Source organism: Mugil cephalus, chromosome 2, assembly GCF_022458985.1.
Source record: "Mugil cephalus isolate CIBA_MC_2020 chromosome 2, CIBA_Mcephalus_1.1, whole genome shotgun sequence".
Lineage (NCBI taxonomy): Eukaryota > Metazoa > Chordata > Actinopteri > Mugiliformes > Mugilidae > Mugil > Mugil cephalus.
Genome location: NC_061771.1, coordinates 16,127,387 through 16,147,562, shown reverse-complemented (window position 1 = coordinate 16,147,562; position 20,176 = coordinate 16,127,387). Strand labels below are relative to the sequence as shown.

General features: G+C 41.0%; 1 protein-coding gene across 1 annotated transcript in view; it reads right to left on the bottom strand.

Annotated features, from left to right (window-relative positions):
* Positions 1 to 19,028, bottom strand: part of cntln (centlein, centrosomal protein) — a 77,013-nt gene extending 57,985 nt beyond the window's left edge. The window contains exons 1-9 of the mRNA XM_047575392.1: positions 18,710 to 19,028; positions 18,382 to 18,469; positions 15,316 to 15,404; positions 13,752 to 13,836; positions 10,469 to 10,603; positions 9,363 to 9,542; positions 7,147 to 7,280; positions 6,055 to 6,217; positions 5,308 to 5,613 (exon numbers count right to left, since the gene is read on the bottom strand). Of these exons, the coding sequence (XP_047431348.1) occupies positions 5,308 to 5,613; positions 6,055 to 6,217; positions 7,147 to 7,280; positions 9,363 to 9,542; positions 10,469 to 10,603; positions 13,752 to 13,836; positions 15,316 to 15,404; positions 18,382 to 18,462 (1,173 nt within the window). The 5' untranslated portion in view covers positions 18,463 to 18,469; positions 18,710 to 19,028. The remainder of the gene's footprint in view (positions 1 to 5,307; positions 5,614 to 6,054; positions 6,218 to 7,146; positions 7,281 to 9,362; positions 9,543 to 10,468; positions 10,604 to 13,751; positions 13,837 to 15,315; positions 15,405 to 18,381; positions 18,470 to 18,709) is intronic.
* Between the last annotated feature and the right edge of the window lie 1,148 nt (positions 19,029 to 20,176).

Sequence of the window (20,176 nt, the reverse complement as noted above, 5' to 3'; positions counted from 1 at the left end):
GCGCAGTGAGTAGGATGTAGATGCGTGTATATTTTCGGTGTGTGTACACAGCCCTGAGTCCTCCCACACAGCCTGTTTGACCCGGGTGTATGCGCTTCGGCGAGCGAGTGTATGTCTCAGCAGCGGCACATGGCTGCGCTTCATTAATGAGGCGAGCTGTGCAACGCGGAGGTTCTCATCTAATGAGAGCTGTTGAGCTTGTAAAACACACCACTGGCGTCTATGTCATTAGTATGTCTCTGGCCCTGGACGTGGCCCCCGCTCCAAACACACGGTAATACCCAAATTCATGTTGACAATGCTATTTGCGGATAACACGCTCCGCATACGCGAGATCAGGGGTTGACAAAAAAAAACATCGTGGCATGTCATCAAACTGAATTTTTGAGCGTGATTTATATTCATAACCTTAACACAATACTTTCGAATCAAAGGGTTCAAACTCAATCGCTGGAAAAGTAGAGTCATGTATATACAATCATAAAACATACACTTAAGGAGGATCAGACATTTGTGTTAAAGCAAGATTTTGGGATGATTTAACCTTGAATTACAGGGTCAAGTTTAAAAAAAAAAAAATCTATTTTCCCATTCGAACTGATCTTCGCTTGACTTTCCTGCGTCCTGGCGTGACTTGTTTTGCATGACTAGTCTCACAAGACCACGCGGTGAGATTAGTCACTCACATGTGAGGGAGATCCAAAACACGACAGAAGTTACGACTCTGAGAGCGCCGTCCAGACCTGAAGCCCAAGTGTGGCAGTGTTTCGGATTTCGGGGGAATAACAACCGAGCTGAGCTGGACACAAGCAAAGCCACACGCAAGACGTCTCAGCTACAGGTGAAGTATTCAGGAAATACCACAAATGTCTTCAACCATTCAACATTAGTTTGGTGAAAACCTCCTCCATCGAATCTCATCAAAATTGTTTCAAAGCTCAAATATCTCTAAATGAATCGATGCTGATGTCTAATCTCGACCTTGTGAGTGGGAATTGAATCGATTGAGAAAATCCGTAACAATACCCAGCCTTATTAAGATAGCAACTCACCGCCCTGAGTTTTTGATCATGAGCAAAGTCGGACTAAGACGGCAGCTAGATATCTTACGACGCTGGTGCAAAAGTCAATTCCACTCCCGAACTACACAGTGTCCAGTTGCAACCTGAGACATTAGCAGGAGGCTACACTAACTGCTCTTCAATAGTGCATATTGACATACTGACCCTGCCTTGAGTACTGAGTAAGACCTCGGTCCACACGAGCCTTAATTTTTATCTCAGCTACATACATGTAAAGATTTGTGACTGCATCGTACACAGTCATGAAACTACTGTGCTGACAAAATCTGTCCAAAGACCAACAAACAGGGTGACATTTTGTGATGACACACACACTCACACACACACACACTGACTTATGCAGTCAGTGTCAGACTTATCCAAGGTTTAAATCACATTCTTCTGTATGTAGATAGTGGACACGTGGTTAGAGAATCAGCTTTGGGATAAATTGAGTAGTCGCATGAGGGACTGATATTAACAAAAATAAATAACTTTAACAAAAAAATAACACACTCGACCGCGACCTGGACTCGGATAAGCGTAAGAAAAGGAAACGAAAAAGAAAAAATAATAAGTTGGATTACTGGTCCAACATCACCTACTACTGAGCTGCATGAAGGAGAAGGAGAAGAAAGCTTAGAATAAAATGACTATTTAAAATGTGGTGGTTACAGCTGGAGAATTCAAATCACTCAATGACAGAGAAAATGAAACTCAATATGACTAGTCCTAAATTTGTCCTGAAAAATATTTCTTGACGTGCAGGTCTTGATGTTTTATTACATGGAAACTGAATGGAAAAATTTTACTGTGCATCATTTGTGTTTAACCATTTGTGTTATTGGTGTTTACAGCTGTAACAATATTTCATGCTTTCCAGCTTATTCAAAAAAGATGGGAAAAAAAGTACAGTTTTAATTCCATGCTCCTTCTTTCTACTTTCTACTTCTTATATCGTTATGTTTTTCTGCAAAGCACAAAAAAACAGCATAACAAACTTCATATCTGTACAGTACATAAATACAAAGATGCAGAACATTTGGAATACAATATCAAGAACCCCTGGCAAAAAAAAAAAAAAAAGTAACTTTGCATGTAGCAAGCATCAGTTTCACCATTAACACTTGATGTTTGCTATTAATGATGATGATCAAAAGAAACGCTTCACCCAAGTCAAAGGTGACCTGGCAAAAAAAGTGGGTGTATACGAATGTGTGTGTAACTAGCATTTTAATTGCACATCTAAAAGCGTTTAGATTTGCTAATAAATAACAAGCCAGAACCAGATGTTTAACACATCACAGCAAGCTAATGCAGATGCAACATGTGGGGTTCAATTTGAAACCAAAAGACTGGTCGACTAGGGATTTTTTTTATTTTTTTAGCAGTTAGCTACATTTTGTGTGTCCGATGCAAATGCTGAATTAAAATGTCAACTTAAAAATATTTTGGAAAAGTACAAGTGTGTACTATAAACTACTTAATGGTGGCTCCTCGGCAGTCAGTGTCCCGGGGAGACACACCACAAAAAAACAAAAAAACAAAACTAAAACCAGCTAATTGGAATCGTTAATTTCATATTTTCCATTCGTGCCTTCCCTGCTATTTCACTAGACAAAGGTGCTTGTTTCTATTATATTTAGATCAAACTTTTCTGGAGTGCGTTGCCTGTTTTTCCCTTCCCAAAGTTGACGAGGGAATAACCAGAGCTTTGAATGACTGCCCACACGAATAACAACTTACCACTCATTTAGTGTGGAGATGAATCCAGAAAGCCTGAGGTCTGCTATGGATTCTAATGTTGGTCTTTAATCACTGCTCCGCGCTGACAGTAGCCAAACACTACACTACTACAAACACTATAAATATGCCCGTAAATAATTAAACATTCACTCCAAATAGTTTTTGTCAACCTTTGAGAGGTCTCCTCTGCCTCTGTGTGGTGATGGTGACCACCCAACCTGGCAACCGAAACCTCCCTAACCTGGCAGTTTGTCCAGACTGCATCTCATTGTGTGTGTTCGTGTGTGTGTGTGTGTGTGTGTGTGTGTGTGTGTGTGTGTGTGGGTCATCCAGGTGCCTGATGATAAGCCAGGCCCTACAGCTAGAAGATCAGGGCGTTAGGCCATTTCCAGGATGAGATATTTCACCATTTTCAAAATACAAACACAGAAAACTACACTAAAAGCAGCGCATGGACACCTTACATATACTATTTACATACAAATATTGCTTCCTACTGCCAACTTCCATTGATAATGAATAGCAGGTTGTAGTTTTAGCAAGCTTTTGTGGCTCTCAGTGTGAACGCAGCCATAAAATGTTGCGGTTTCCTAACGGCTGATGTAAAAGGTGTCATTAGATCACTGGAAACAGAGTAACAACATCAACAGACAGCGAGGCGAGATACATTGTTCATATTAAAGTCCTATCAGGCATCCTCTAAAGAATTAACGGGAGAGAACCCATAGTCAATCTTAGTGAACAGCATGAAAGTATAACACACAATGGGTGTTATTCCTCTCACCCTCCTCCTTTCTCCCCACCCCCACCACAAAACCGCGGCGGGAAGGGTGTTCAAAGCCGTCACTCTGGTCCATATTCAAATAAGCACGGCGTCTCCCCCCTGTGCTCCTGTTGCGATCAACACTTTGATCGCCTCCAATGGTAACTTCCACCAAAACATTTAAAATTAAAATCAAATCTGCCTTAACAACCAGAGCATTTGAATTTAACAGGTGTTCGGGAGGAAGTTGTTACAGAATTTGCGATTATGTGCTCGGATACACACACCTTCAGTCTGACGCGCGCCCGCGCAGACACAGGCGTACGCACACGCCGGCAACCTGTCAGTGAAATTACAGAGTGAGAAACAGAAAGCCCTCCTGGCTGAGTGCTATACCTTGGGATACCTGATCTGTTCACTTTGATGTCAGTAGGTAAGAAAGTTAAAGAAACAAATCAGCCAGACAGCAGCTACATGTGTTCGGTAAACAAAAGTTTTTATTTGTTCTTAGTTATTATGCATGTGATATTTTTGTAATTATTAATTAGCAGTGACGTGGTGTCGACAGTTTCTTTTTTTTTTTCTTCATTCTGACCTAAGTGTCAAATAGAGAATGGGGTGCACTCAGACAGATACAAGCATGTGTGCATACATCCACACACTACACAAGCAAAACTGAGCTGCATCTCCTGTAAATGTAGTATTAATTACTGGAAAAACCACTGCAGTACTGTATTTAATTACTGACTAAATGATCCATTTAAATGAACAGGGTCAAGTGAGACCACGCGATTGTAACTCGCTTAACGCGAGCTTATATCTTTAAACTTCCCCAGTCCGGAGGCGGCACTTCAAGAAAATATCAGCCAATCAAATTAGAAAATTACAGTCTGTGGAGCCGTCAATGGCTGGAAAAATAGTATCTTACGCAAACAGAGCAGCAAAAAGCCAATCTGCAGACACACTGAGGGACTCCTTATAACGCAGAGTGCTGTAATAAACAACAACGACGGAACGCGGTTGCGTAGCTCTCGAGTACAAGCTACAGACAACCGTCATTTTTTATTTTTATTTTTTTTTAAACCAAGTGTTTGACATGGTGTGGTCCAACACTTATCACCATATCATTAGGAGTTATTAAAAGCCTCTATCGCCTTGGGGTGACGGTTCAAACGCACCGAGCTAAAGCTAAACTCCCGCTGACTGACAGATGTAGAACTGTAACTCTAACATCACCTTCAAGAACATTACTGGGCTCCAATTAAATCACCTCTCCCGACATCGTATCTGTCTTTGCTATCTGAGCTGAGCGCGTTAAAAGGATTTCCAGTTACTTGGGTGGGAGCAGAGGAAGAAGGATGATAAAGTAAGTAAGTCAGAGAGTGCACGTGTGCCCGGGACTGAGGGTGAGAGAAGATCAGATAGCTGACATTAAAGACACTGTGAGAAGAGTGATGGATAGATCAAGGGTGAAACGGAGCAATATCAAAAGAATGATTCTGAGTTAAAGACCACACCACAGGCAGGGCCATGCTGGTCTCGGCAGTTATTACGGTGCTCTCTAAGTCCGCCTACACACATCGGACTTTAGGACAATTAGACACCATCGCCAGAAAATAGAAAATAATCTGACTGCTGTGCGTACGCTATTCAGTGAACCACAGGTACTGTACATACACTGTGTTATTTATTCACTGATTAACTCTAAAAAGAGCGGAGATGGTCAAGACTGCTTACCTTAAAGTTGGTTTGTCTGTTTGGTGAGGGATTAATTGCCTGCTGAGCACGTTGCTGCTGTTGTTGCTGAAGCTGGATTTGTTGCAGAAGTTGGATTTGTTGCTGCTGTTGTTGCTGAAGATGGATTTGTTGCTGCTGTTGTTGCTGGAGTTGGATTTGTTCCTGCTGTTGTTGCAGCTGGGCCTGGAGTTCTGAAATGCGTTGGTCTTTCTGAGTCAACTGGTTGCTGAGCTCCTGGTGACTCTGACGGAGCTTGGCCTCACCAGACATGAGAGTCTGGTAGCACTGACTCAACTCCTGGTAGAGCTGTTGGGAAACATGATGACGACAGAAAAAAAAAATCAGGCAAAGGACAAGAGGAGACAAGGCAGGTTAACCAGAGAGTGGATGTCATCACAGGGCAACCAGAATAAACAAAGCATGCAAAGAAGATAACGTGAAGAATAAAATATGAAGTGCGTTACTTAATGGCCATGGCTAATGATCTAGACTATGTCTCTATATACACGTCCCTGTGTAGTGTGTGTGGAATAGTGCTACAGTCAACAGACTGTAGCACTCAATAAATTTAGAACCCGTTCACTGTAACAAGATACTTTGGGAAAAGTACTTTTCTGGAACAAGTAAAATAATTGTATGTTGAAGCGAGCTTGGAAATAAATCACCACAGTGAATGAGGCCTTGAGTGATTTGCCACAGAGTGGCCATGATAGTGATGAGCTTGAGGTTTGGCACGTGTGCGAGTACCCGCTGATAGGAGGTGGTGTCAGCAGAATGAGCCTCTTCTTGGTTCCTCAGGACTCGCTGTGTGTCTAGGTTGAGTCCTTCCAGTTGCTTGATCAGGTGGCTCTGCTCCGCCGCATGCTCCGTGCTCTGCCTGTACAGAGTCTGCACTTCCGCAAACTCACGACTACAGACGCACAAGGGGCGTAACAACGCTGCAGTCAAAATATGGTGTGTATGCGTAGCACTGTAATCATTTTTCCAACCAAACTTTATCCACTAACATTTTCATTATATCATATAAAAATGCTATAAAGTAGAGGACATGTGAGCCTCTCAGAGATGTACATTTGACTCAGAATAAACCTATTCACTCAGTTTGATATGTTCTATTTTTTACACATATAGTCTTTATTGCTCAGGATGGAAATTAGTTTTAAATAAGTACATATTACACACAAAAGCAATGATGGTAATATCAATCAAAACATTCATAATCATAAACTTACACTGAAAATGCTGCAAATTCATCCCTGTACTCAATCATGGACATTCTTATTCCACATCTTTTGACAGCAATGACTTAATTTCTGAAATTTGGACGGGTCCTTCCATGGAATCACCAAGATGTGATCCTTCAACTTATAAGGACATCTTTAATCACCTCGCTAAAACCTTAAGAACACTCTCTATCCCCGGTGTGACTGACATGACAGAGTGCCTCTGGCATTAAAACAGAAAAGTAGTTAAAAAAGGTTGAGATTACCACTAAGGCTCCTACAGTTCTCACAGTTTTTATCATATCGACTAAAGCTTAGCCAAAGCCGGCCCTGTTTCCCTTTCTCCCTCTTTTAAAGCACATCCTCTATGCAGGGCTTATCAAGTGGCTTTAGGTGAGCCGGGATGGAAGGAATCTGTGTCACCCCCAAGCCTCACAGCGAAGAGAGCGATATAGCAACTCCTCAATGCAGTAACCCAGGTAAAGTGATATAAACACGTACGCCTAACCAGGACAGATCCACACTGCCTTTGACGAACTAAATTACCCAGAACTATCATCTGCTACGGCGCAGTGGTCACAACAACAGAGGCGCAGCTTCGGTTGGTAGGGCTCACCGAAGTTGATCGAGTTGCTCCTCTTTTGCTGCTACCGCCTGCTCTTTGGAAGAAAGCTCAGCTGCTAGACTGCTACTGCGGCTCTGGGCGGCAGACAGCTGCTGCCAGGCGTTGTGCAGTTCCTCCTCCAGACCCTGGTGTAGAAGAGTACAAGCAACTTTAAAAATGTCCAGACAAATTTGTGAGAATTTTCCAAAATGTAATTCGTAAAATTTGGTTTATTGTACATAATTCATATGGATATAGTGCTTATATTAAACATTGTACATTAGATTAGAGTCTTAATTGTCATTGCATGGTAGCATATAACAATATACATTGCACAACGAAACTGAGGTACAGCTCTCCCGTCAGTGCAAAAGATAAATATTCAGTAAATAACTAAACTAGACAAGGCATGTACAACAAACAAACTAAAAAGGACACTATATACAGATTAGAATGTCCTGACTGTTACTGTTTGTCTGTACCTCACACTTACTGAGAAATTCTGTGCAACAATACAACACGAGGAAAAAAGAAGTGACTGGAAAAAAAAAACGGATCAAAGTGTGCTTTCACATATATTTTTTTCTGATTCAGGGCTCCATTTAGCCGTGGTTGTGTATGCGTTCAACGGGCAATTCAGACAAAGTTCTGACAAGCTTAGAAAACTACGAGCTCGTAAACAGTTTCGTTCATTACATTATAGCATAACACGTGGTAATAACATAATTGGTCGTAATTTTGTGGGAAAATTGGATTTCAGGAAATCCGGAAATAATCCCATCAAAAAAATGGAGATTCTGCAATGAGTGTGGACACTGGCATTAATTACCCTTCTGTGGTTGTGTATTTGAACAGCGTGTTCAGCTTCATCAAGGATCTATATGCTGAGATGGTGCGTTGCTGCTGCTGCTGCTGCTGCTGCTGCTGCCAGACATATTCGGAGGAGAAGGTGCGCTCTGGAGGCACACGATTCCTTATTTTGCATCAGGTATACTTCATGGTTACATAATTATAAGCTGCTGGATAGTAGGTCAAATCTTTCTTTTTAATTTGTGTTCACACTGAAATTAAATTGCTCTGAGTTTTGGAACCACAAACTAGATGTGAAAGGGTGCAAAAAGCAGAATTTAGACGAGTCACTATTTGACTGAGTCAATATTTTTGTTAGATGTGCAGCTGCTGTGATTATGAATAAACATTAGAGCATTCTATGCTACATTAATAAATCAGTGACAATTATGAGACAAAAACGCTATAACACGTTGAGTACACCTGAACGACAATCATACTTGTTTGCCGTCTTTCCACTTCTAGCACTGGATGAAATGCTAAATGTGTGTTCACTTCAGGACGATGTGTTATTTCATCTTTTTCCGCTTCTGTTCAGTTTATGGAAATAACAGTGTATCTTATCTATGCATGCAAAGGATCAAATGATAAAATCCTGGAGAAATCCTTGCCATGTCAAACAAACTAGCATGGTGTATCCTGTGTGCCTCCCATATTCTCCACCTTCCAAATCAATGGATGATACAAAAATGAGGAACAGGTGGAGCATCTTAGGCAGTGATGGATGTGCATATACTAGTCGCCGCACTACATCCCGTCCAAGTGTAATTACTCTGCAGTCCTGACTTATTCAAGACTTTCTGTCCATTCCATCCATACTCCATTTGACTAGGCGAGGGGTATGTTTCATAACAATTAGGGCTAAAAGTAAGGGGAAGAATGTGAGGTTCTTCCTCGGCTCTTCTGTCCTGAGTCTCTAGCACCGGCAAGAAGCTGGAACCTCAGGGAATGTAAAACTCTTCAAGGACTTTTGTTGGGATTTGCTTGAATGCGTTTTGATTGGATGAATTTTTAAAACACCGCCATTGTCCGATCACAGAATTTATCACGTCCACAGCGACGAGAACTGTGGATCAATAATGACGCGAAGGAGTAGTCGACGGATTCTGAAAATGACCTGCTAACACACAACCTGCTGGTTGCTCCTCGTCTTTCCTCATCAACCACGAACACTCGAAGCCACACGTGCCAACAGAAGACCTGTCTCCCCCATGTTAAATCATATTTCTTCTCCCTTTGAATGGAGTCCTTGCATATTTATTTCTGCACTTTGCTACAGAGATCTTCTTTATATTCACAAGCTGAGGAGAAAAGGGGGTGTGAGGGATCAGAGGGTTCAAGGTGTGTGTGTCTGAACAGACTTGTCCCCGTGTTCACACCTTTAATCTGGCCTGTGCAGCATCCCTCTGGTCTCGTTGGCTGTCGGCCTGCCTCTGCCTCTCCTCCAGGTCAGCTCGCAGGGCGGCGCAGCGGGACGTTAATCCCTCTTTCTCCTCCTCCAGAGCCCGTACCACCTGCCGCTCCTCCTCCGCTCTCCTCCTACGCTCCGTCTCCGTTTCCTGGATAAGAGAGGGGCGCGTGTGTGTTGGAGGAGAGCGGAGGTCAGCGGGGCCGGAAAAACAATGGCGACAAAAGAGCGGGAGCGCAAAAAGTAACAATTCAAAAGGAGAAAATGAAAAGATAGAAGATGGAGACACAAAAAAAAAAAAAAAAAAAAAAAAAGAGGCAACCCATGGGGTTCGGGCTCAATGAATATGTAAAGAGTGGAGCGGCTTTTCTGTGGGAGACCCCTGCATGGGTCTCTGACTGGCCAAGGTCACCCGTGCCGACGGGGCCCACACGGACAGATGCTGGCGAAGGCCGAGCTGCACTATAAGAGTTGGGCTCATGTAGGTGCAGAGGCCAGTCTGTCAACTTTAATGACAGGCTCCTAATGAGAATGGTGCTTGTTACAAAACCCATTAGACTCAACCTAGGTCTCCTTTGATGCTGTCCCCCCACGATTTCTCGCCATGAGACCTCACCAAGACTGTGTAAGGACCATTCCTTTATCAATTAATCATAGCCATGTCCCATCTAAGCATAATTAGGGAGAAGCCACACCACCTCTTGCACAATTTCCCCCTTTTCCCAACTGAAGGGGGCATTAAGTATTTATCTACAAGTTAACAACCTGCTTTCCTGCTTCTTTGTATCTCTCACACACAGTCTTTCCAGCTGTATGGTGTTCTCCGACAGTAGAAAGAAAGAAAGAAAGAAAGAAAGAAAGAAAGAAAGCCAAAAGCAAGAAAGGGTGAAAATGACAGGAGAAGCCACAAAGACACAGACACTGTGTTCAAGAAGGCTGAACAATCCTCCTTCTCTTCTAAATGATTCAAACGCCCGAGGCTACAGCCACGGGGGACGTGTCGTGTTCAGCGCCACACAGAAAAGAGACTTTTTGAATCCAGGGCCCAGACTGCCAAAGAAAATTTGTTCCACCGACCTGAAGTTCCTGACTCTTATTGACCAGTTGTTCACGCAGAGCTGTCAGCTCCCTCTTCATTAAATCCCTCTCCTCCTCCACCGTCGTCCTGCTCTGTGCCATCTTGTTCATCTCCTGCTGCTGCTCTGTCACCGTCTGTGGGAGACGGAAATACACACAGAAATAAGAGAAAAAGGAGCCACGGGTTACATTGTACTGTTAACTCTTGGAAAAAAAACAAATCAAAGATAGGGTGCGGAATATGTCCCGACTGGAAGTGAACAACACAAAACCAACAAGATCATACAGTACAATATATGCTCTGAATTAAAGCATAACTGTCCAAATAAGGACAAACATACAGCACCTGTTACCATACGACAAATATTTAATCATTCCCTCTACAAAATATCATTAAACAATTTAGTATCAAAATACCTGCCAATTAGTTTTCGCACACAATTTTTACACACTCAGCTATAAAGATATAACCACTCCTCAGTATTATTATTTTAAGAGGTGAGTCACAGAACATTAAAAAACCCATAAGATGATCAATTTAATGATTTTCAAGATTCATCAAACCAGAGGGCAGCAGAAATCATACAATGATTTAATGACCACCCACTTTTGCAGCTAGTATATGTTCACTTCATGTTTTTTGGCAGCCTTTGTGGCCTTAGTGGGGGGGGGGTAGCTTCTCAACACTGCATCAGCTGGGGTTTGGCATTGGCTGGTAATCCACAGCCTTCTGTGGGTACACCCTCCTCTCCAATAACACTGAGCTCTGGGATGCAATTAATTGCCATGTTGAGGGAAATCACTCAGATATATCCAGATAGTGGATTTAGCGTTCCTCGCTACTTCTAGCTCGCCGTGTTAAGAATAGAGGGGCTTTAATAGAGATTTATACTGGAGAGCAGAAAATAAATTCAAACGTTGATAATGAGATAGGCAAGAACAATTTGAACCCCAGTAGCACTCAATTTATAGGAGAGGGGAAAGAAGGGGGGGGCTGCCAAGTTAAGAGGTCTAGGACAGAGAGATTAGCATTTGAAAATTCCCATTGCAGCTCAAAAATGAAAGCTAATTATGTTACAAAAGTATAGTGAGAAAGAGGTGGAAGAACAAAACATCAAATTGGGAGAGCTGATACGTTAAGAAAAATGTGAGATCCTGAGTGGACTCTGCAGACCATCACATTTCAGAAAAAAAAAAAAAAAGAGGGGAAAAACCAATTAATCACAATGTGGGTACGGCTCAAAAGCGTCAATGAAACGATAACTGTCTGAGGGTGGGGCGACACAGATCGGTGCTATTAATGAGCTTTTCTAACGAACTGCAAATTTCAAATAAAAAAAAAAAAAGGATTTTGGAAAAGCATATTCAGGATTCCTTCAATACATTAATGAAATAAGATGTCAACAGGCCAGTTAGAAAATTGTGGAGATGGAGAAGCAGCCAAAGATACCTAAGTGGGAACAAGCTACTATCAAGCGGACCAATCACAGCTCTTGCAGACGGCAAAGCCACGACATTTACTGTACTGTTACATATCTGGGGAGGTGCATGTCAGGCTACAGCGTTAGGGTCTGTGGAGGGTCTGGCCTGTCGCCATAGCTACGGGATCAAAGTGATGCAGAAGCCTACACCACTTATTACTGTACGACATAGTGACTGAAAACTTGGTGGGTAGTGAATTATACTGAAATTATGCAAAAACACAACAACAGTAGTTACAGAATGGGAACCATTCTAACACCTTGTTAGTCCACATTATTTATCTCATTATGTTCTATAGTTTATTCCTTCATATGATATAGTTAAGCTAGATAGAGATAGGGCTGCCAGTTGGCATTTTTATCCATTATAACTTTGTACTGTTATGAACATTGCAACACTGACACATGCTATTTATTCCTCTTGTATACAACGTAGTAGCATTGCCTTGAATGATAATAAATCTACATCTAGGGGACAATCAATCAGGGCTGTGCTACAGTACTTGGGAGTCCCCGTGCTAATGGGATATTTTGTTCACGTCCATGTGAATTCTGTCAGAGAACCGTCGGCCTCCCGCATTGTTTAACTGCCTTCAGTCTAAAGGCACACATCTCGTACTATAATGAAGTTTGTCATAATTACATATCTTGTGGTCCTACAAGCTCCTATTAGGATTGCTGAGGAGGGTAATGTCAAAAAGCCCTGGCAAGCTGATGACTCCATTACAGCCAGTCTCATTAAGAATGAACGCGATTCTGGATGAAGGGCGCTAATGAAGGAGACTGACAGATGCTTCAGTGAAGGGATGATGATTTGGAGTAAATTACATCAGTGATGTCATTATCATTAGCCATCACACTATCAAGACATATTATTCCAGGGCCGAAGCAGGTAAAGTAAGAGATACGAAAAGTGCTAAGGGGATCAAATTAAAAATAGACTCTCTTTTTTCTTTTTTTTTTAAGTTTCAGTTAATATTTAACCAAACTGGGAATAAACAATTGATTGTAATAACAATCAAAGAAAGGGCAAAAGGGGACAATGAAAAATAAAAATCTGAAATAAAACTAAATTAGTATATATACAAAAATGACAATGACTAAAATCTCAACATAAAGGCTTCTGACTTTTCCATTAGTTTTAGCTGGAGATTTAAAGTGGTAAGAGGAAATAAGTACGATGTGTCCTACTTTTGGACCTGTGGTCAAGTTTATACGGAGGATATCTAATTCTCAGTAGACCTGCTGATTTGCCTGATTTGTAATTGGTTTGCAATAATGTTAAGTTTATAAATCATTTGTTGAAAGCAGTGATACCTTGATACATTGACTCACTTGCAGGTTCAGTAGGTTCACTAATGAAAACAAACGCAGGATATATGCCCCATAGAACAGCACTAAATCCCTCTCCATGTCTTTATAATGTTCATTTTATGCTGAAACAGTATAATAAAAGTGAAGGACTATTTTGGATGATGTACTATATGTTGAAATACAAAAGTGAGTCTGGTATTTAGTCTAGCACACTGACTAAAATGGGATTGTCACAATAACAGAAACGTGTCAATACAATTGTACTACAAACAACACCTCTCTCAGATATTTACAACTTACTTTCTGAATATAATGCATCCTTGATTTTTTTTTTATTAACCCCGCTCCTTACAGTTAAAGCCCACTAATTAATTAATTAATATTTAAGTGTTCAATGATGCCCTCCATATTCCTGTGTCTGCCATCTTCCAGACATTTTTCTTAATACAAATGTCTGGTAAACCCTGTTTGATTGAACCATACTGTACCTGTTCCAGCTCTTGTATCCTGTGGTCTTTACACTGGAGGATCTCCAACACCTTGCTGTCTTTAGCCTCAGCTTTGCGCTTCTCACTGAAAGAAAGTAGCGGGGAAAAAAGAAGCAAAATATGGTACCGGTACCAAGTCATTTACTACTTCACTACTCCACTACACAAAGCAAATTAAGAGGATTCCTTAGCATCCATCAGTATGCTACTATTGTTGGTTTTATTATTTTCATGTATGTTCATTTGTCAATAAAACTAAAAGTTCACTACTAAAGCAGAACTACAGTAATCCAACGCTGCAGCACCAAACTCTAAGAATTCTCTCAAGCCCACTACTAGCACCTCTTTTATCATAATGAACTTTTAGGGAGACAAAAACAAGGCTTCAATTGGGGACCTGTTTGTTTCAACTGCTTTAGATCGCCAGGGACCAGCCATTCCCTCCACTCATCACTTGCTCCTTGTACACCTCCCATCTTTGAGGCCCTTTCTATAGTCTCCCTGCCTCTTCTGATCAGCCCTCTCTCTTGGCAGACACTGAAATAAGTATCTGGTGTCTCTGGAGGGGCAGGAACACAGGCAGGCCTAGCTGCATCTCCTTGTATATTGGGCTGCGCTCACCATGTCCTGAGCAACCAACCAATCACTCTACAAGATCCACACAGAAAGGGGAGGGAAAGGATGAATGGCGGCTCCCAGAGGGCACCGGCGCTTGACTGGAGTCGACACAATTACCATGTCAATATCCCCCCTGCGCATCAGGTGATACAATACACATACGCTCTCTGGGTGCATGTTCCCCCACCTGTCTCAGCGGACCAACATACTTTGATGGGTTTCCTAAGGGGCTATAAGGAACTGAAGAGGCTATGGAGAGAAATGAGAGGCACAGGTACTGAGGAACTCTCTGCATGCTGCTGCACTGCATTTTACCTCTATTAAGCGTCTACTAGCAACTGACAGGGCTCAAAAGTAAAGCATCAGTGAAGGCAAATGTAATTCTAATGTATCACCTAATGAACAACGTCAGTAGAAACCAAAGTACTGAGTAAAGTGTACATAAATTGAAATTTGTTGGAACGAGTTGAAAAAACAGTGTTCAAACTTCAGTGATGAATCAAAGAAGTCACATTTTTCTTCCGAAAAAACACATATTTCATTTATCCAAATGTGTATCATCAGGGGAAGGAAATAATTTTCCGATCGTTCCCATGCCGCTGCGTTTCGAGTGGTTTAGCCATCCTGCAAAAGAGGCCACATTCAATCTCGCAATTTATCCGACGAAGATAAGTATTTCGAAGGACTGCTCGAACTGTCCAGCGTGTGAGCGGCAGAGTGTTTTCATTAAAAGGGTTTCCATTGTTTGAACTGCGAGACCGGGGATAAGAGGGCTTATATCAGCATCTGCGCCAGATTCCGTCATAACCCCAGCAGAACGGCCAAGGTGCTTTAAACACCCCTTGAACGACTTTCACACATATTTCTCTTCGCTTGTGAGAAAAAAAGGAACGTCTCAGCTGTTGAGCTTCTCAGGTAGCAAAGTGAAAGACACGAATCCACTCACCGCTCAACCACCAGGCTCACGGCCTCGGTCAAGTCCGGATTTGACACTTGCAGACGTTTCCACAGGGACCACACAAACTCCTTGTCTGCCTGCGAAGATAACGGATTCGGCTGTTAATTGACATTAAATGTTATTTATAAATGTAATAAATTGGATTCCGGAGAAGGAAAAGCAGCAGCGCATTGCAATTCAGACAAAAAAAAATAATAAATAAATAATTACTGGATGCTCAGTGACATTAGCATACGACAGTAGGGGTAGTCAATCAATAATTCAAACATCTTGTACAAAATAGTTTTTTTTTTTTTTATCTGGCTTGCCTTCTCTAATCATGAGGCTCTCTTAGCAGTAATCTCCATCGCTGAGATGTGACCTTCGACTCAAGGGGAGCGAGCATTGACACTTGTCATTATGCACTATTTATGACTGGGGAGAGCTGGGATCCAAATCAAAACACAGCAGTCGAGCTTGCATTTTCCTTATTAATCAATTGCACTCCAGATATGTTTTCCTCTACAGCTCCAAAGTAACTAGCCCCAAAGAAACTCAAAACTGATGACAGAGAGAGTCATCTTCAAGTGGAAAAACCCAGCCAGCCCCTGACACATTTCCAATTCAAATTGTCTCGCTGGTTTTTCAAACATTTTTAAGCTACATTACATTTAATGAGGGACATCTAAAAACTACATTTTCTGACATTAAAAGACAGAATTATACCAAATCGACTTAATATAAAATTATCTGATAAATTATGTTCACATCATCATAAGATAAAAGTCATTCCTCCCACTGGAATCTACTGGTCTCCAATTAGTACATGAATTTTAACCCCCTTTTCAAAAGTGTCTAATCAATTATTTACTAAAATGGCAGAAGCAGACCTTGATAAGGCCATGAGCTGAACATATAAAGTGGAAGGACTGTAGATCCCTGTCTCTATACGCATCTGGGTGTTGGTGTGTGTGCATGTATGCGCAGAGGGAGCGGGGCGAAGGGGAACAGGGATCTCACCGAATCAACGCTGGTACGCGGCTAACGATGAAATTAAGCATCGTGGTTTACTCAAAATACGCGGTCTCCCCGTGTCTGGCCTTTGGCTGCCATTAACCGTTGCACTGACAAATGTTCAACCAGGACCCTCATCAAGAGCTCTCCTCTGCCGTATGTGTACTTAAAGATGCATTGAATGTGTGTTTGATGATCGCTGAATTATTCATTCTCAATCCAGACACTGAAACACCATGGGCTAAACATACCAGTGAGAGCCACTGAAATTCAGCACATATTAGTGAAATTAGCCCGGTCTAGTAGGAACATTTGCCGGCTGACAGATGAGACTCTTTGTAGTTAATGGCTGTCCTGAAACACATCATGCCAGAGACTTAAGACATCAGTGGTATTCAAATGCCACTATTTAAATTGTGCACTGTACAACTTAAGGTCCTTATTACATACACGGAATCACTGATGTTCCACTCCAGCCCAGACCACCAAGGACGGCTTCCGTGTCAGTTTAACGTACGGCAACGAGAACCGTTAGTTTGAAGCGAACAAAGCGTATTGATAAAGTAGTAGCACTATAATGCAGTGCGTTTCAACTGAAACAAACATCAAAAATGGTATTACACTTGAAAGGAAATCTCATAAGCACTGCTTTAAAATGAAATGTCATACTTAATTCTGAGATTATTACCTATAAAATGATAAATTATAAAAGTAGCTGTGCTTGACTTGGTCACATACAGATTTATCTATTGCCTAGAAACACCTTCAGAAACATTTGCTGAAATCATGATGTAGTTGTTGTACATTCAGTTTTCTGTTTCATATTGAATAAAAGTAAATTAAGTTTTAAAAACATAACTTATTCTCACTGAATACTAACATGTGTTGCACTTTAACTCATAAAATCCCACAGGTGCATGCATGGATTTGCTTGACTCTAAAATCCGTAAAGACACATCAAGGAATGAAGATCTGACAGTTTTCTGAATAAACTCTAAAGTCAAACCAAAGTTTTTACACTGGACAAATACAATAACAGGCACAGATGTGGAGAGAGCCCAACAGCAGCACAACAAATGTTTTTGTGTGTCAGGTGGTTTCTATGCTCTAATAAAAACCGAAATGCACCTCATCTGCTGAACCCCACAGTGGTCTACGTACCTTTGTGGCAAGGTAGTGTGGATATGCAAAGTGATAAATCCTGGGATCAAGTCACTCATGTTATTAGACACCACCTGGTGGTGAGTATGCAAGGACTCCCTCAATCACAAACTCACAAAGTGAAGACGAAAGTTTCTCATATCTGCTCATGGGCATGTCGTGCCTCTGTTTGGATTTATCTGAACTAAAATTTCAGTAGACTCACACTATTTACTGCATTTGCTGAATTCAGTACAGCATGGTCAGGACATTTACACACATTTGGTGGTATGCTATACACAATTTTAGTGATTTTGCTCATCTTTAAATCGTGAATGACTATCAGGCACATTTTTGGGCCAAAAAAAAGAAGTGATTTCTAGCATGTAATATTATCTTCCCACAAACCCTCAATTTCTATTTAATGAGGGTTGACAATATTGTCAGAGCAAAAATTTTACAATAGGTAACAAAGACTACAAAGGTCTGACAAAAAAAAGAGAAAGGAAAAGAGTAGCTTTATGAAAAACACAAGGTGAGATTCTGTAATAAATAGGAGAAAAGGGTTTAAACCTCAGATGTTTTGTTGTAGTGACACATCATACAAAATGTATGGTCAATAACATTGTTTAACACTGTCAGCATTAATGCATTTTGCTCATTCCTGCATCATTTAATAATTAGAGAAAAACACTGCCTGGAGACTGGATAGTGATATAATCATGATGGTACTTGTGCACTCAATGTGAACTGAACTGTCAATAGGCCTTAAGAATTCTGAGTGAACATTCAGTAATTCAGACAGATGCAACTAAATACTCATGATATAGATACTAATCAGCTTAACAAAAGCTTCTTCTGATCGTGGATATGCGCCATAGAGAAGCGTGTGCACATGAATACATTCATATTCATACATACCTGGCATTCTACTAACTCCTTTGACAAATTCTTCACCTGCTCCTCCAGATCGAGGATGTAAGTGACGTCGTTGGAGCACATTTTCAGACTTAAAGAGAAGAAACATAAAACGTTGAGATTAGATTAGCAGTCAAGAAAAAGACAGACACTTGTAGGAGCGACTAACAGGATTACACATTTACAGATGACATGTGTAGTCAACAATAGCATATATAACTGAAATCAGTTCAGCCTTAAGAAGCAATACTAGCAGAGGATTTGTGTTTTTATTTAATAATAAACGCAACGTGTTTTTGGCAAAGATTGCAGTGTGCAGTTTGTCTCTCACCCGTTTCGTTAACTTTCTAAGCAGTTGAGTTTTAACACCGTGACAGAACCGCTAACAAAAACACTGCGTTGTTTTCCATACAGGGCAGTGCTACTGTAGCTAGCTTAGCTAACGTTAGCCCCTAATCACAGCAATATTTTCCTTTTTTTCTAGTTGACAGCTTTCCACGGGAAGTCATTGCTCCGGGCAACGTCACGACATGTTTCCAGCGGTTTTATGTTTAATCACCCAAGAAAAAAGTGTCCAGAGCATCTTTTCTACAAACACAAAATAAACTTTGTCAGTGGAAGACACCGACGCTAGTAACCAGGGAGACGGCAGTTCCTCCTTTCAAACAAGCCCGCTGTTTTCCGTTTCTGTCCCTCCTCGTCATGGCCATTGCGTCATTTCGCGACAGTTGGCGTAAATGTACGGCAAGCGACGTTGGCATAACAACGAGAGGTTTGGAGAATCACAGTTAATAGTTTATCCCAATAGTTTTTCAAGCCTTCAATGCCAGTATCTTATTTATATTTTCAAATAAAGACTTTTGCTCGGGTGTAGTTCATTTAAAAATGAAATGAAATCTCGTTAAAATATTTCACAAAAAGGAGTCATGACCGAAGAAAATGTGTGCAAGCATGCTCCAGAGGTGTGATACCTCAGTCCCTGAAATGTCAGGAAGTCCAGAGGACTCCTGCTGCCGTGCTGATACTAGTTGGAAACCCTTCAGATTTGACCTGATTGTGACTTCTTGAATTAGTTCATGTCTTCCACTGGGGCCTCATCAGAAGCACGTCTTAGACGAGAATAAGCTAAGATCAAAACCAACTCTTAGCAAGGACTAGTCGGTCCAGACCTCCATGGGTCAGTTCCATAGGTTCTGAAAAATAAATCAATATTATATATCAATATCAAATCAATATTATATATCTATATATATGTGTGTGTATATATGAAATAATTTCTAATCATTCAGTGGGTTAGGAGGAGAACAAAGTCTTCATTTGGTTTCCAGGCTTAAGGAATTAGTTATTAAATGGTCCTTATTTATTTTGAATCAACACTCCTTCTCACTATGATGCTCAGGCTTTTTATTGTTTATTTTTTATGTTTTTCATGCCATATTTCTGTGTGAAATGTGCTATACAAATGTAGCTCCCTTTTGTATCACTAACATACTGGCTCATTATTTCTAATTATATATTTTCAAAATTTAATGATGATTATCAATTTTCTATAGAATAATATTAAAAAAAATATATAGAAACATATACACAAGCACAGACACATTCATATATGTGTGTGTGTATATATATGCAAGGAGAGAGAGAGGGGGAGAGAAATAAACCTACATACACAGTGACAGAAGTGCTGTATAATAGCAGCTTGTTGAATGTATATCTCTCCATGTAAACTCCATGACAGCATAAGACTTATAACGCAGGAGCCTCTGCGACACTTGAGCGCTGAAGCATAAATTACGCA